Genomic DNA, 17,668 nt, shown 5'->3' with positions numbered 1-17,668 from the left:
GCCCTGCAGAGCTACACAAAGGATTAAGCTCTATCCTGAGAGGCATCACAAATTGTATACAAATTGTGCTGTGGAGATATATTGAGGTGCTGATGATATTAAGGATAACAGGAACATATTTCCTTCATTTTTTGACTGTAACATATGGGATTGTCTGTTAGCCAGTCTTCCTGGAATTCCGTATAAAGTGTAAATTACCTATCATTGTCTGCTTCTAATGAGGAAACCCTTAATTAGACAGTTGCTGTGAAGCCTATACAGGTGGTCAGACCATGTTGTCTGAATAATGCCTCAGATGTGTATTGGGCTTGGGAGTAATTGGTCACCTGGCCAGAGTAAACTGAAGTCTGTCTAATGTAATTCTGTATGTAGATGTCCATTACCTCTGCCCCATTGTCCAGCAGGGGAAACTGTGTCTACTGCTAATTACCTGCCAATTGAGGAAGAATAGGCTGGTCGGCATGGCTTTTGAGCCTGGTGTCAGCCATTGGGACAAGGCAAGCCTGCTAGAGTCTTGGGGGCAGGGGGAAGCTGACACCTGAATGTTTGAAATGTATTTGACAGCCTACTGGAAATTATTGAAGAGGTGAAGTCCTTTTGATACCATTTTCTACCTGTGGAAATTGAATTATTGGTGGAGTTGAAAAGCCTCATTTAACAATCTCTTGATGTAAAGACATTGTAACCTGGGGAAATTGGGCTAAGGAAGTCTTTTGTTGGGTGTGTGGACTATAGTGGATGTTGGATCTCTGGAAATCCAATTATGACTGAGGATGTAATTAAATCCAGCTTCCCCCCCGTCCACACAGGCTTACAGCCTCGAGGCGAATATTTCATTATAAAAACCAGGGGACAGCTACCTCAAAGCAGTTCTCTTCTGACGGTAGTGGCAGCCGGTCTCCTGGCCCAAGCTAGTGAACTCCTGGTCTAGCCAGACTGTGTCCGTCCACACCAAAGTCCACGATTCTTCTATCGGGATCCCTTTATTTTGGTAAGCAAAATCGCTTTGTGTGTTATCTTTGTACATTTTATCTTGTAACTATTTTTACTTGTTTTTTTTGTAATCTCTTTGTATATCTTCAGTTTTGCACTGTTCTATGTTTTTCTAGAATATTAAATTATTATTTAATAAGTTTGACTTCTGCCGTACTAAACTAACCCTCATAGCCTAGAAGAGACTGAAGTGTAACCGTGTATAAGTTTCATGCCTAATTGTACGCTTGAGCAACACTACCGTAGGAAATTGTAATTGCATTGTGTGTGGGGGCGTTTGTCATACGTTGGCCTAAGCGCGCAGCTGACCCAACGTACGAACAACGCCAGTGCGAGTAGCTAACAGTATCGTTCGGAACGACTGTTAGTGGGTCTTTGCTTCACGACAGTGTAAGATTGCAACTGTGTGTGTGTGTGGGTGCGTGGCGTTCCCGTATTTGGCCTAAGCGCAAAGCTGACCCAAATACGAAAACGCGGAGTGCGCGCTGAGGACTCGACAGCAGAGTGGAAGTGTCTAGCAACGCTAGTGGTGGCAGTGAGAGGTGTTTTGAGGGGTTCCAGCCTTGTTTGTAGCTTAAATAAGGCTGTTCCCCGCTTAATCTGGTCAAACCCGCAGTCGGGAACCGTATACGCAGGCGTGCCGCGGGCCGGTTCCTGACATAATTGGCTGGCAGCGGTGGGATCGTTTAGTACATTAGTACGCAGTTTAGCTCGCTATTCTGAGTACTAAAGGCTGGAAGCTTGCTAGAAGCAACTAGCCTACAGAAGTCTACTCAGTGCAGAATCTATATACGTTTTTTTTTTTGTTCAAAGATACACACTTGGTATTTGCTTTCCCTTCCCCCCTTTTTTTTTTTTTCTTTTTTTTTTTTGCAACACGATGGCTCAGAAAGCATCCAGCTATGCAAGGCAAAACAAAGAGATACTACTCAACCTGTGTGAGCACAAAGGCATCGAGACGGTGAGCGGCCAGACTAAGGAGCAGTTAGTTCGTGCGCTCGAGGAGTATGATGAGGCAGAGCGAGCCCGTGCTTCAACGTCAGCGGATGCAGCTCACGACACGCCAGAGGAGGAATCGCTCCCGCCACAGAATGCGAGTGGAGACGATGTCCTGGACGATCCACCAAGCAGGGAGATGCCATCTCTGGAAGCTGATCTACAGCTACTGAACTCGGCTGATCCTGAACTGCGCCTAAAGCTGATTCTACTGCACCGACAGGCAGAGGAGGGAAGAGCTGAACGGCGACGCCAGGCCGAGAGTGAAAGACTCCAGGCCGAGAGGGACAGACTCCGGGCAGAGGAGGGAAGAGCTGAACGGCAACACCAGCTGGAGCTGGCTAAACTTCAGCAGCAGAACCGGTCTGCTGGACCCGCAGAACGCGAAGGTGAGCGAGTCCACAGAATCCCCCTGGATAAGTTCCCCGCTATGGACAAGGACTCTGACATAGACACTTTCCTACAGGGGTTTGAAAGGACTTGTCGGCAGTATGGGGTGCCCCGTGAGCAGTGGGCAAGATACCTCACACCAGGGCTGAGAGGCAAGGCCCTGGAGGCATTTGTGAGTCTCCCCCAGGAGGAAGAAACAGACTTTGAGGCAATTAAGAAAGCCATCATTGCGCGATACCACCTCATGCCAGAGGTGTATCGCAAACGTTTCAGGACAGTGCAGCGAGGTCCTAATGACAGCTACCTGGATCATGCTTGCAACCTGCGCACTGCCTTCCAGCAGTGGCTAAAAGGACTGTCAGTTAAAACCTTGGATGCCCTGCAGGAGCTGATGATAAAAGACCAGTTCCTACACACCTGTCCTGTTGAGGTCCGGCTGTTTGTGCTGGATCGAGAACCAAAGACAGTGGATGAGGCTGCGGAAATGGCCGATGCCTACACCGCCCATAGAGCACCTGAGTCCCGGAGGACTACTACGCCCAGCTGGAGAGGAGAACAGATTGCTAAACCTGTTTCACCCAGCACCCAGAGGAGGCAAGCACCGCTGTCTCCTGGATTCAAGCAACCTGACACTCGGAAATGCTTTGTATGTGACAGGGTGGGTCATATCAGCACGACTTGCCCAGAGAGGAAGAGGGAGGCCCCAAAATCCAGTGAGGCCTCAAACGCCAGTGAAGTCCCAACGGCTTTGTGTGCTACCAGGAATGCCACTGGCTATGCAGAGAATCTGCAGCTTGTCACGGTTGGGGGTACAGTTGCCACTGGGCTGAGAGACACTGGAGCAGAAGTGACTCTCATACATCCCCAGCTTGTGAACCCGGAGCAGTACATACCTGGGAAAATGATTGCTGTCAGAGGAATTGGGGGTGTCACCCCAGCCATACCCACCGCCTTGGTCCACCTGAATTGGGGGGCCGGCAGCGGACTGAAAGAAGTTGGGGTAACTGACAAAATCCCCACCAACGTTTTGCTGGGTACTGACCTGGGACGGTTAGTGGCCCGGTATGAGCCTACTCCAAACCCTGTGGAGCCTGCATCCCCAGCAGAAGTTCTGGACTCTTGCAAGGTACTGTTTGATAATGCTGTGCAAGTGGGGAGTGCTGGAGAGGCCCCAGGGGCTATGGACTGTGTACTAGGAGCCAGCCCTAGTGAGTCTCCAGTGCCTAGGCCTGGAGTGGGACCTGTTGACACAGAGAATGCAGAAACTGATGATGTCATTTATGACGCACGGACTATCGAGGCGATCGATGCAGGAACTGTTGATGATAATTGTGAAGTGCTGAGTAGCAATGTGTGTAATGATACAGATAATGTGGAGGTTTTATGTGATGTCCCAAATGACAATATATGTAGGGATGATAATGCTGATGGCATATGTGTTGTGCTACATAATGCTGTGTGTCAGGTGGACACTCAGTCAGCTGCAGGAGTAACCAGCCGTGCTCGCTGGGCTGCAGCAGATGGACTGTCCACTGAAGGGGCAGACGGCACCAGGCCAGATCTTTCCCCTTCAGATGGTTTTAAGACAGAATGTGACGTGATTTATGATGTGTGTAAGGTGGGCACTCCCTCAGCTGCAGTGGTAACCCGCAGTGCTAGCGGGTCTACAGCAGAGGGACTGTCCACCGAAGTGGCCAATGTTGCTGGGTCAGCCACATCCAATTCGGAACCTGGCCCGGATGGCCCAGGAGCCTCTCCGTCTGCAGCCTTCCTAGAATGTGTGACAGGCAGCACTGAGCTCTCTGGGGCTGTTCGATTTGACAGCAGCCTGGAAGAGCTCAGGGGGCTAGCCAACAGGTCACCAGCTGGGAGGGGCGGACTGAGAGGGTTCTGGGAAGTTATTCCCTCTGAGCTGTCTGAAGTGGAGGAGACAGACCGGCAGATAATCGTTCCCCAAAGGGACCGAGAGATAGGTCCTGCCACTATAGAGAGAGTGCGTGTAGCGACTGTGGGGACCCTTCCCCAGATGCAGCACTGTCTTTATGGTCACGAATTCACGGTCGTCACTGACACGCATTCCCCTGGTTGGTTACGTCAGGTTGCCAAGGGCAACGACACATTGCAGCAACCTGACCTAGCTTTCCAGTCGTGTAGCTTGGAGCTAACTGACAGGTGGGGAACCCTCCTGAGGATGCTAAAGGGTTTCCCCACCCGGCCAGGCCGTCAATGTAGGCTTTGGCAGGATGATTCGTTAGAATCACCTGCCAGCGCTATCGGGAAGGGGAGCAATCATGGGAATGCTGATGGGCTGTCCCGTCAAGCAGAACCAACAGTGTAGGTGCTGGCAGGATGATCTGGGAAGATCATCTGCCTTGCACCAAGTTAACGGCGGAGGTGTGGAGATATATTGAGGTGCTGATGATATTAAGGATAACAGGAACATATTTCCTTCATTTTTTGACTGTAACATATGGGATTGTCTGTTAGCCAGTCTTCCTGGAATTCCGTATAAAGTGTAAATTACCTATCATTGTCTGCTTCTAATGAGGAAACCCTTAATTAGACAGTTGCTGTGAAGCCTATACAGGTGGTCAGACCATGTTGTCTGAATAATGCCTCAGATGTGTATTGGGCTTGGGAGTAATTGGTCACCTGGCCAGAGTAAACTGAAGTCTGTCTAATGTAATTCTGTATGTAGATGTCCATTACCTCTGCCCCATTGTCCAGCAGGGGAAACTGTGTCTACTGCTAATTACCTGCCAATTGAGGAAGAATAGGCTGGTCGGCATGGCTTTTGAGCCTGGTGTCAGCCATTGGGACAAGGCAAGCCTGCTAGAGTCTTGGGGGCAGGGGGAAGCTGACACCTGAATGTTTGAAATGTATTTGACAGCCTACTGGAAATTATTGAAGAGGTGAAGTCCTTTTGATACCATTTTCTACCTGTGGAAATTGAATTATTGGTGGAGTTGAAAAGCCTCATTTAACAATCTCTTGATGTAAAGACATTGTAACCTGGGGAAATTGGGCTAAGGAAGTCTTTTGTTGGGTGTGTGGACTATAGTGGATGTTGGATCTCTGGAAATCCAATTATGACTGAGGATGTAATTAAATCCAGCTTCCCCCCCGTCCACACAGGCTTACAGCCTCGAGGCGAATATTTCATTATAAAAACCAGGGGACAGCTACCTCAAAGCAGTTCTCTTCTGACGGTAGTGGCAGCCGGTCTCCTGGCCCAAGCTAGTGAACTCCTGGTCTAGCCAGACTGTGTCCGTCCACACCAAAGTCCACGATTCTTCTATCGGGATCCCTTTATTTTGGTAAGCAAAATCGCTTTGTGTGTTATCTTTGTACATTTTATCTTGTAACTATTTTTACTTGTTTTTTTTGTAATCTCTTTGTATATCTTCAGTTTTGCACTGTTCTATGTTTTTCTAGAATATTAAATTATTATTCAATAAGTTTGACTTCTGCCGTACTAAACTAACCCTCATAGCCTAGAAGAGACTGAAGTGTAACCGTGTATAAGTTTCATGCCTAATTGTACGCTTGAGCAACACTACCGTAGGAAATTGTAATTGCATTGTGTGTGGGGGCGTTTGTCATACGTTGGCCTAAGCGCGCAGCTGACCCAACGTACGAACAACGCCAGTGCGAGTAGCTAACAGTATCGTTCGGAACGACTGTTAGTGGGTCTTTGCTTCACGACAGTGTAAGATTGCAACTGTGTGTGTGTGTGGGTGCGTGGCGTTCCCGTATTTGGCCTAAGCGCAAAGCTGACCCAAATACGAAAACGCGGAGTGCGCGCTGAGGACTCGACAGCAGAGTGGAAGTGTCTAGCAACGCTAGTGGTGGCAGTGAGAGGTGTTTTGAGGGGTTCCAGCCTTGTTTGTAGCTTAAATAAGGCTGTTCCCCGCTTAATCTGGTCAAACCCGCAGTCGGGAACCGTATACGCAGGCGTGCCGCGGGCCGGTTCCTGACATGTGCCTTTGTACACAACTTAAAAAGTTAAAGGTTTCCAGCCGCACTCCTCTCCTTAAATATGAGGTGCAATTAACGACCAGAGCACCAGGCAGGACACTGATATATCGAATCACAATGATCAGCACACTTGATTCAAAAAATGCAAATCTCTTTGCTTTTAGGGCTTGTTTCCACTGTTGCGACGCGATTTCGGCCGCATTCCGACGCTTGTAAAAACGCATGCGGATGCGTTTCCACATGCGTTTTTACCCGCGATTTCGCGTGCGATTTCGCATGGCAGGGTGCCATGCGAAATTAACCATGACACTGCCAGGGCAAAATAAAATTGGAAAAGGTGCGAAATCGCACGCGAAATCGCGGGTAAAAACGCATGTAAAAACCGCATGCGTTTTTACTATTAAATACATTAGCGGCGATTCGCACGGATTCCCGACGCAGGCGAAATCGTTGCCTCTTTTGTGCGTTTTTTCTCCGCAACAAAAAACGCACAACGCCACCGCAGGAGTGGAAACAGCCCCATCCACTCACATTACATGTGCGAATCCGCATGCATTGGAGGCATGCGGATTCGCGATAGTGGGAACGAGCCCTTATTGCAAAATATATCCATGAAGTGTAAAACATGATCGACAAGTACCAGCCACTGGCAATAGATAGGACTTAGAGACCCCCACAGTCCATCAAAAGCCTGCTAGTAACAATGCCCATAGAGCTATGAGAGGGTTAGAGTCCATAGTCCAAAACAGTTAAAACATGGCGACAGACACTGGCCTAGAGCTGTTTCGGGCATCCTGTCCATCCTCAAGCTGATAAATGTGCACCCATGGGTTACTTAGTGTCTACTTATCACATAAGATTATTAGACACCTCAGTGATAACAGACTCATGCATTTTCATCTTCTTCTATGGTTTACATGTCTTATATTTGATCATATTTGTACCGATGTAGCAACCTTTTCTCCAATGTATTCTTCACTGTGTCTTTCAGTAAGTTTTCATTTTACAATCAATGATAAACGGACAAGTCCGGTGTATAATGTACTCGTATGGACCTTCCTGTTTATTGGTCAAGGCATCCAAGTTTGTCTGTATTGTCAGGAGTGGTACGCACAGATCCACTGTCCACTCAAAGAGGTACACTTGTCTCTTGGTTATTTATACTATGTTGTGTAGATTGTCCAGTGCAGCATTTTGTGAATATGTTCATCAGTGATCTCACAGGACGTTCATTTTCCAAGTATGACTCCGAGCAGCCCCGGTCCACCCACGAGGCAGGGTGAGGCGGGTTCCTCAGGCGGCAGAAGTGGGGGGGTGCCCGCCTGGCCGTGGGTGGGGGGGTGCCGAGCTGGAGGGGGTAGCAGCCAGGAAGGAGGGCAGCGGGCACAGCAGTGGGGTGGGGGGCTCTGACCTTCCCCTCACCTGGGGCCCCTGGTCTGCGCTCCCCTTCCAGCTATTAGCACACTGTACAATTATCAGGCAGTGTGCAGGGAAGCGATGACTTACCTCTTTGACATTCCAGCGCTGCGTTCCACTGCTCGTCACTTCCTGCAATGCCGCCCACTAGTACAGTGGTCACGCAACAGAATGTTGGCGTGGTCATGGGTGGGGACAAATATACATGACCTTAGCAGTGCTGTCGAAGGTCTGCCGGGGAAGTTTGAGCTCTGCCATAGTGTTTACCCCAAAATACATGTAATCTGACAGCATTTCACCAGAAATACACATAATCTGGCAGAGGTTCTTCCAAAATACAGATAATATGGCAGTGGTTCCCCAAAAATAGATGTAATCTGGCAGCAGCAGTTCCCTAAATATACAGATAATCTGGCAGCAGTTCTCCCAAAAAACGTGCCCCATAGGTATGTAGCCAGGTCTACAGGGTTCTCCAGTTTAGAAAGCCAGCTCTATAAGTGTCCTCAGAATAGGTAGCCAGGTCTATAGGTGTCCTCAGAATACGTAGCCAGGTCTATAGGTGTCCCCAGAATAAGTAGCCAAGTCTATAGGTTGCCCCAGTTTAGATAGCCAGGTCTATAGGTGTCCCCAGAATAGGTAACCAGGTCTTTAGGTGTCCCCAGAATAGGTAGCCAGGTCTATAGGTGTCCCCAGAATAGGTAGCCCAGTCTTTAGGTGTCCCAAGTTCAGTTAGCCAGGTCTTTAGGTGTCCCCAGAATAGGTAGCCAGGTCTGTAGGTGTCCCCAGAATAGGTAGCCAGATCTATAGGTGTCCCCAGAATAGATAGCCAGGTCTATAGGTGTCCCCAGAATAGGTAGCCAGGTCTTTAGGTGTTCCCAGAATAGTTAGCCAGGTCTTTAGGTGTCCCCAGAATAGGTAGCCAGGTCTTTAGGTGTCCCCAGTTCAGTTAGCCAGGTCTATAGGTGTCCCCAGAATAGGTATCCAGGTGTCCCCAGAAAGAGGGGTGGCAGCGCAGTGAAGGGGAAGTGGACAACTCCCCCCCCCCCCCCCTTCCCTCACCTGGCTCTCCCCCTTCTTCGTTCCCCCCTCCAGAACTAAGTTTTGTGGGCGGCTGGCAGCGGGCGGAGAACGACTTACCTCTTCCTTGTTTTGGCTCAAGAGGAAGCTCTGCATGCTGATAGTCTGGTCTGGTCTAGACCAGAGCAGCGGCAGGCAGAACTTCCTCCAGCACTTGGATCAAGGCAGAGGCAAGTCCCCGCCCGCTGCCAGCTGCCCACAAATCTTAGTTCTGGAGAGGGGAACGAGGAAAGGGGAGCCCTAGGTGAGGGAAGGAGGGGAAGACGTCCCCCCTTCCCCGATGCTGTGCCCACCGCTCCCCCTTCACTGCGCTGCCACCCCTCCTGCTCGGTTGGCAACACTGGCAAGCATGTGTCCTGCTAGGGTGGACAAAAACAGAAAAATGACCAGCACTGTCCGTTTCTTAAAAAAGCAGGTATTTGTTAACCAGAACATGTGAACAAAATGTAGCCAGAAACATCCGAAAGCCTCAAGTATGTAATTATAGCTCAATGGCATTCATAGCTCTTAGCTGCAAAAAGATGGCTGAAGATATCATCATCAAGACATAGGATATGCCTCCATTGCAGCCCGATCTTCCCACAGCTCGGGCTGCAATGGAGGCATATCCCATGTCTTAGAACAAAAGAAAATCGTATCTAAGCGCTCACAGACCACAGTAAATACAATTGATAACCGGCCTTTGGGACCACAAGAACTGTAATACTACACCAGTTGAACGCAGTTGGAGCGCTTCCCTGCTAGTAAATTGAATGTATATAAATGGATGAGCATTCAAAAGTCCAGTCCAGTAACTCAAGGAAATCAAAATGCTTCAGACATCTCAATTGATGTCACAGAGATCATACGAAATACAGTTCAACTTATAGAGGGTGACACAGCAGTGCCATTCCCCCAGTATGAAGCGACTCACCAGAAGGAGCGGCCTAGCCGGGCCCGTCTGCACTTTAGGGGTATTGGACACCCCTCAGCCTCTCTGGCAAACCTCCTCTGCTGGGCTCCACCGGATCAGCTTGACCTCCAGAGGAAAAACAGAAGACGCTTCACATAGCATAAAAAGGAGATCTTCCCATGTTTATCATAATAAAAAAATGTTAAAAATGACATATAGTCAAACCGGGGCGGAGCTACGGAGCAGCGTGACGTCTGACATCATTGGACCGGGTGACTGGTCGGCGCACGCCATCTTTGTTTGAATATGTGATAATAGCCGCCGCAGTATAGGCATTAGGCTGCATACTCCCCAGTCCCAAACCGCGCTAGTATTTTGTATATGACTATATGTCATTTGTAACATTTTTTTATTATAATAAACATGGGAAGATCTCCCTTTTACGCTATGTGAAGCATCTTCTGTTTTTCCTCTGGAGGTCAAGCTGATCCGGTGGAGTCCAGCGGAGGAGGTTTGCCAGAGAGGCTGAGGGGTGGCCAATACCCCTAAAGTGCAGACGGGCCTGACTAGGCCACTCCATCTTGTGAGTCGCTTCATATTGGGGGAGTGGCACTGCTGTGTCACCCTCTATGAGATGAACTGTATTTCGTATGATCTCTGTGAGATCAATTGAGATGTCTGAAGCATTTTGATTTCCTTGAGTTACAGGACTGGACTTTTGAGCACTCATCCATTTATAAATACATATCCCATGTCTTGATGATATCTTCAGCCATCTTTTTGCAGCTAAGAGCTATAAATACCATTGAGCTATAATTACATCCTTGAGGCTTTTGGATATTTCTGGCTACATTTTGTTCACATGTTCTGGTGAATAAATACCTGCTTTTTTAAGAAACGACCAGTGATGGTCATTTTTCTGTTTTTGAACTATGCTCAGTCTGTGCTAGCCACACGGACTAGACCTGGCACGGCCAACAAAGCAAGAAAGGTGTGCTGTCTGAGAAGTACAAATACTGCTAGGGTGGACGACGTCTACTCTCTAAAGAAAGTAGGTGGATGTCGTCCACCCGCTTTCACACAGGACTCGATCCCTGTTTTGTACTGTGTTTACACTAACAGCATGCAGTTAGGGTAGGAGGAGAATCCTCACAAGTTTGCCTCAGGCATCAAAAAGTCTAGAACCGGCCCTGACAGAGTACATCAACATTTTCATGTGCCATGACACAAGGGGAAATGTTACTGTACTACTGTACTCTGTGTTTTTTGAAGAATCATGTGTTTGTGAATGTGATCGATCAAAAATTTACAAATGAACCACCAAACTGTTGACGTGATTCTAAATCAATTCTCTTGAAGGTGGATTTCTATAGAATAAACTCATCATTTATTTTTCCTGCATGGCACCATTGTTTCTTGGAACTGTTAACAGTATACTCCATAATGTACTCTGTGAAATGTATGTACAACATGTATATTGTATGCATGCCCTGCCAGGATTCATCTTAAAGAGGAACTGTTGCGAAAATCTTAAAATTTAAAACACATACACATAAGAAGTACATTTCTCCCAGAGTAAAATTTCTCCTATGTTGCTGTCACTTACAGTAAGTAGTAGAAATCTGACATTACTGACAGATTTTGGACTAGCTTATCTTCTCATAGGGGGATTTTCAGGGTTTTCTTTATTTTAAAAGCACGTAGTAAATGGCAGTTGCTCCGGCCAACTGCCAAAATAGTGTACGGTGAGCAGGGAGGCTGGCCAGCATCTTTGTATTAATCATTTTCATGGAATGTCTTTATAAAGAATAAAGGCCATGCTGAGAATCCCCCATGAAGAGATGGACTAGCCCAAAACCTGTCGTTAATTTCAGATTTCTACTACATACTGTGACAGCAACATTGGAGAAAAGTCATTTATGGCTCATTTTACTCTGGGAGAAATATAGTTCTTCAGTGGCTGAATGGAGTAATGGTTAAGGGCTCTGCCTCTGACACAGACCAGGGTTCGAATTTCGGCTCTGCCTGTTCAGTAAGCCAGCACCTATTCAGTAGGAGACCTTTGGCAAGTCTCCCTAACACTGCCACTGCCTATAGAGCGCGTCCTAGTGGCTGCAGCTCTAGCGCTTTGAGTCCGCCAGGAGAAAAGCGCGATATAAGTGTTCTGTGTTTGTCTGTGTTTGTTCTTATTTGTATGTGTTTTAAATTTTAAGATTTTCGCGACAGTTCCTCTTTAAGGAGGCTCTCCAGGCTAAAATTAAAATATTGCAGCCATCCTGCAAAAGAAGCAATTTTTAAGCTAAAACGTCACGTCAAGACTCCAGTAAACATCTTGGTGTTTTTGTTCGGGGAGGCGGGCCCACGCACCGGAAGTTGGGTGATGCGGGGTCTTCGGGACGGCTTTGGGGAACAAGGAAGCGCAGGGAACTATAACTTTCTGTTACACTAAGACAGCAATATTTTAATTTTAGCCTGGAGATCTGTATTTTAAGCTACGAACACACACTAGATTTCCAGTGCTCAAAATCATGATCATCTTGAGTGAAAGCCAAGTGTGAGTACACTTGTCACACATGTGTCACTGTTGTTGGTCTTCAGTGCTGCATCACTAACAAACAATGCTATTGGTATTCTATTTGGGCCCTTTTCCACTAGCAAGCGCGATTGCAAGCAAGCGCAAATCGCCTGCGCTTGCGATCACATAAGATATTTTTTCCACTATCTGCGTTTGAGCCGTGCGTCGGCGATCGCAATTCAGCAAAAAACGAATTGTAGTAGTGGAAAATGAGTACCGTGATTTACATGTGATCGCGGTGCTCTAGCGATCAGCAAAATGGCTGCAATCCGCTTTTTGAATCGGATCACAGCCAGTGGAAAAGGGCCCTTTAGGTTTCCCCAGCAGGGTGCCTCCAGCTTGTCCTTCATCCTCCTCTCTCTATGATGGCATAGCTAGAGAGCTCTGGGCTCCAGTGGAGGTTTTACAAACCCTCTATACATAACAATTGATATTGAGCAGAAAACCTGCCAAGGCTCTCCATGTAGAACTGAGCAAGCTGCTCAGGTGGTTAGGCACCATATCATATCATATCATAGCGTGATCATTCATAAACACTCACCCACCAGGCCGGATTTCTGGATGGCAAAAAAAAAGCCTGAGCCTTGGGTGGCTTCAGAGGTGTTGGGGTTTCTACATATGAAAAAGGAGTCTTAAAATGGGGATCAACACATGAAAAAGGGAAAATTATGTCCTAGGGAGCTGTAAGAGAGGGGCTGCATACATGGATGATACACATGGAATAGGAGGCGGGACATGGAATGGGAGGGGCACTGCTGCACAAGAAAGGGGAGTCACAACATACTTGGCCTAGGGGCACATAAAGTATAAATCCGGCCTTCTCTCCCACAATGACTACCACTGATTTGATTTGGATAGCAGCAATTTAACCCTCTCCAATCCAATGTTGGACTATGTCTGACATTGACCTTTTCCAGCATAGGTCCAACATAGGAAAAATGGCTGCCACTAGGTGGCACAGTTGCCGGATAAAATCTGGCACAGCGTCTGCCCCTTTAGGTCAAAGTGGTGGAGTCCCACACTTTGACCACTGCTGGCTCCATACTCCACCACTGCATAATTGAAATATTATGTGGGCCCATTTGGGTATTCTCACTAGGGGCACTGTTGGGATTTGGATCCCATCCGTCACCATGCTGCACTGCATAATTACACAACATTCTGGCACGCGTGCAACGGGGTGGAACTACAGCACATGATCTGACACCAGCCCTGCCCCCTCCCCCTGGTGCCGGGTCACCCCCCTGCTCTGGTGTTGGGATGTAGAGTTCCTCCAGGTCCCTGCACACAGGAAAAAAGTAAGTCCTGGGAGGGACGTGGTTGATCCAAAAATTAGATTGCAATGGGTTGAAGCTCAGGCCACACCAGTTCTTAAGTAAGCCATGTGTCACTGGAGCCCTAGTGGCTGACCGCACTTAGCCTTCTAAACGGTGCCAGCGCACAGATCGTGCAAACTCTGGTCGCAGTCAATGCGCAGGAACTGTTAAGAATTAGCCGCAGACAACTCAGAAGGGAGCCTGTGAGACACGGGTAATTACAACGTCACCTACTGGTTCAGAGTAAACTGCCACCACCGCGGTTACCATGGGACCGTGGAGCCCACTAACTGACTGACTAGTCCTGCGAATAAAACGGTTAAACACACGGTATTCTGTCTAGCCAACAACAAACAAACAGTAGCGTATCTTCAGAGACCCGGGATCAGTTCTGTGTGTGTGCTGATAAGCAGGGTAGCGGACAGTGAATGACTTGGAGAAAGTCGTTTATTCACGCAATATAAATAATTAATATATACAGACAATTATTAAAATCACAATTATTAAGACAGTAATAGCCAGTATAAAAAATAAAAGAAGGGAGAAAAATACTTAGTTCCTGGAAAGATGTCCTTTTTGTGGGAAAACAGAGTTCTGGGTTTCAATTTGAGTTCAGAGTTCAGACCAGGTGGATGCCAGCATATCCTCAAGCTGGCATCTGATGAGTTCAAGATGTTTCAGTGTGGAGGACACTGAGTTTGGATCCTCTGCCATTCTTATGCCCCTGCTTCAGTAGGAGGGAGTGAGGGCGGGGAGCCATACACCCCCTTAGAAGATGAGATGAGCCCTCCCCTTGTCCTGGGGGCTAGGAATCATATCTACCCATATATGGGCTCTATCTCACAGAACCGTACAGGTCAGGGCAGATTTATTAACATTTTCAGGTCGGTCTCGATTTACCCAGCTCCCTGATACCAGACATGAGGGGTGGGACCCCTGTGGTATCATCAGGGCATTTTCAAACTGCCTAACTGGCAGTCCTTACCTCAGAATGTTCTGAAACTTCCTCAGAACCAGCACCGGGGCTCATGCTACACTTCCCCCACGTTTGGCGAAGCTGCCATCTCAGGAACCCCAGAAATATGACAGATCTGGGAAGTTATGGATTATGCTATGCGACTCAGGTTTATTCAGGATGTGTTCTAGCTGCTAACAGCTGACTTCCCTTTGATCTTTACCAGTGAGCAAGGTGTCAAGACCTCCCGGAGATTTGTAGCCTGCCTGGCTGCACCTAGGCATCCTGATCACCCCTTGGTTAATTAACATCTACATGAGATCAGCTAGGTGTCACCTTATACCTGATGGATGGGCCATCCGCACAGCTTGAAGCCAGGGACTCTCTGGGCCCAGGCTCATTAGCATATCAAAAGAGCCATCCAGCCTTTAGGATGGTGCTCTCTCTGCTAAGAAAAGGACTTCAGCTCCCCCTACACACTCAACCCAGATTGTATCGATTTGAAGCGCAATCGATGCAGGGAATCGAGTGCGATCGCTTTTTCTTCACAGGCGGTTACAGGACGCGCCTGCGGCCCCGCAACCGTCCGTGACACCATGCTTATTCCAAATATCCAAGGGAGCAAGTGATGTATGGATGAGCCACCCATGGAATTCAATCTATAAGTTGATTTATGCCATCCCATTAATTTATGCTATTCAGTACTTATAAAACATGTGCTGTAAAATTGGATTTTGATTTTAATCATTGACTATTTTTCTGCAGAAAACATTTTGGGGACTAGTAACTCCTCGCTCATGGTCATGTGGCTTGTGAACGAAGAACTGTGGATATCTTGAGAAAACATCTGTTTGATCCCTTAACTACAGACAAGAACGTCCACAACATTTTCCATTTTCCAGTGACCAGATGCCTGTTTCAGATGGATGGGCCTCATTACTGATGCAAAACCGATACATACTAAATATTGTGAAAGGAACTTCAGGAATGATCCAACTAAAATACCCATTTCAGGTCCAGCACCTTACAACCACAAAGCCAAAACTTGGACTTGCTTCATTGTGCTGCAGAGAAGACTTCACATGAATAAATCCACTGAGGGACCTGTTCAAACAAACCACAGGAAACACAAACTGCTGTATCAATCTTAAAATGTAAAAAGTCGATAAAGTGGGAGAAGCACAGGCTATGTAATAATCACCTGTATACAGTACATGATTGCGATGAATTGCAAAGTAGCATTGTTTTACATTGTAACATATGAAAGGGTTAAGAGGTGTACCTGAGACGAACCTCATTTAAAAAAGACACAGTTACCTAAGAGGGAAGCCTCTGGATCCTATAGAGTCTTCACAGTTCACACGCCATCTTCTGGTCCTCTGATGCTGAGCTTAGGCTCCCCAAAGAAACCAGACAAGAGCTGTTGGTATGAAGATCGAGGTTGTGCTCCTCTTTAACCATGAGCCTGGCCAAACTGCACCTGTACGAGTACAACAGTGCCTGTGCAGTACGCCAGAGCCACTTACAGTACACGACCGGCTCCGTGCTACTGCTGCACTCGGGACTAAAGTGGAGTATGGCCTTGATCTTCCAGAGGGTCCCGCCGAGCAGCAGCAAAGAGGACACCAGAAACCTTTTCAGCAGCAGAGGCTTCCCTCTTCTTTGGTATGTCTTTTATTACCCGAAGTTCAACTCAGGTTCCTTTTTAAATGTGAGAGCTGTTCTAAAAAGACAATGTTTGTCACACTTGCTTTAAATGCTGTGATTGTGAATGTTAGTTTATAATGGGATTTCATTTCTAATCAGAGATCACCAGTGTTTAATAGAGATCACCTCCCCAAGTTGCCACATCAAAATAATGGAAATTATTATAGAATATTATAGTATAAAAAGTTCCTGTGACATGAGCATTCCTCCAAAAGCCCCAAAAGGACTGATGTGACTTCTACCACATTGTGCAAAATTAAGTCACTATACATAAAAGATTCTACCATCCTCCACAATTTTAAAAAATTGTAAATACATTCTCCAACAAGGTGTATAAAATCTCCTGCAAAAGCTTTACAAGATTTGCCATATGCGTTAATACAAATCCAGCACAGCCCTATACTTATACTTTGGTTGATTTAATCCATTAGAGAAAGCAACATCTAACTTAATAGGTCTAGTAAGTACGGTATTCCATCCCTCCTCTCATAGTAAAAATGTACATAATTGCCATTTATTTTTAGATTTGGCTATTTTGTCTTTGTACTTTTCATTCAATAAACGTTGATAAAATATTGAGATGTGCTTTTTATTGATTGGTGACAGTAATCATTCTTCTGTTTGTGATTTTTCTTTTACTACATTTGACAAGTCAAGCTGCATTTGAGCTCCATTTAATTAATAGTACCAACATAGTTTGTGTTACATCAGTGCAGTTAATAAGTTGCCATCTTTATATATGTACAGTATTAGAGTGTTCCCCAACCCTGTCCTCAAGTACCACCAACCGTTTCATGTTTTGTGGAAATCCACAGAGGTGGTAAATCAGCACAGCTGAGACACTTATTACCTCCTATGTGAATGTGTCCACGAACTGCTAACTCACTGCACCTCCACCCCATCCCATGTCCCTCATCCCCCCTGCTTTGGCAATGCCTGTATTGAAGCTTGGTCATGCCAATAAAGCTATTTTTGATTTGATTTCAATGTTTGTGACTTTCTGCAAAACATGCACTGTTGATGGGCCACTTTTAAAACTTGTTCTCTAGCTTTGTGAAAGAGAATAAAAAGAGAAGTTCAGAAAAGAAGTGACGCATATACTGTAACATGAAGAAAATCAGCACCAGTGAAATATAATGAAAAGTTGTGAACAAGGTCAGATTTATACTTTTTCCACCCCTAGGCCAAGTATGTTGGGGCTCCACTTCTGTGTACAGCAGCGCCCCTCCCATTCCATGGGTAGCCTCCTCTTCCATGTTTATCATTTATGTTCTAACGCCCCTTTCTTTCATGTACAGCTCCCCTTGGGCATCAGCTCCCCTTTTCATGTGTTTCTCCCTATTTGCAGCCTTCTCTGTCATATGTAGCAACCC

The 17,668-nt window shown here is 46.8% G+C and overlaps 1 protein-coding gene across 1 annotated transcript in view; it reads left to right on the top strand.

Moving 5' to 3' along the window:
- The window catches only part of LOC137544032 (sterol O-acyltransferase 2-like), an 85,561-nt gene extending 68,687 nt beyond the window's left edge, over window positions 1–16,874 (top strand). The window contains exons 15-16 of the mRNA XM_068265100.1: window positions 7,349–7,494; window positions 15,354–16,874. Of these exons, the coding sequence (XP_068121201.1) occupies window positions 7,349–7,494; window positions 15,354–15,404 (197 nt within the window). The 3' untranslated portion in view covers window positions 15,405–16,874. The remainder of the gene's footprint in view (window positions 1–7,348; window positions 7,495–15,353) is intronic.
- The last annotated feature ends 794 nt before the right edge of the window (window positions 16,875–17,668 follow it).

Source organism: Hyperolius riggenbachi, chromosome 2, assembly GCF_040937935.1.
Source record: "Hyperolius riggenbachi isolate aHypRig1 chromosome 2, aHypRig1.pri, whole genome shotgun sequence".
Taxonomy (NCBI): Eukaryota; Metazoa; Chordata; class Amphibia; order Anura; family Hyperoliidae; genus Hyperolius; species Hyperolius riggenbachi.
This window is presented reverse-complemented; position numbering and strand designations above follow the sequence as displayed.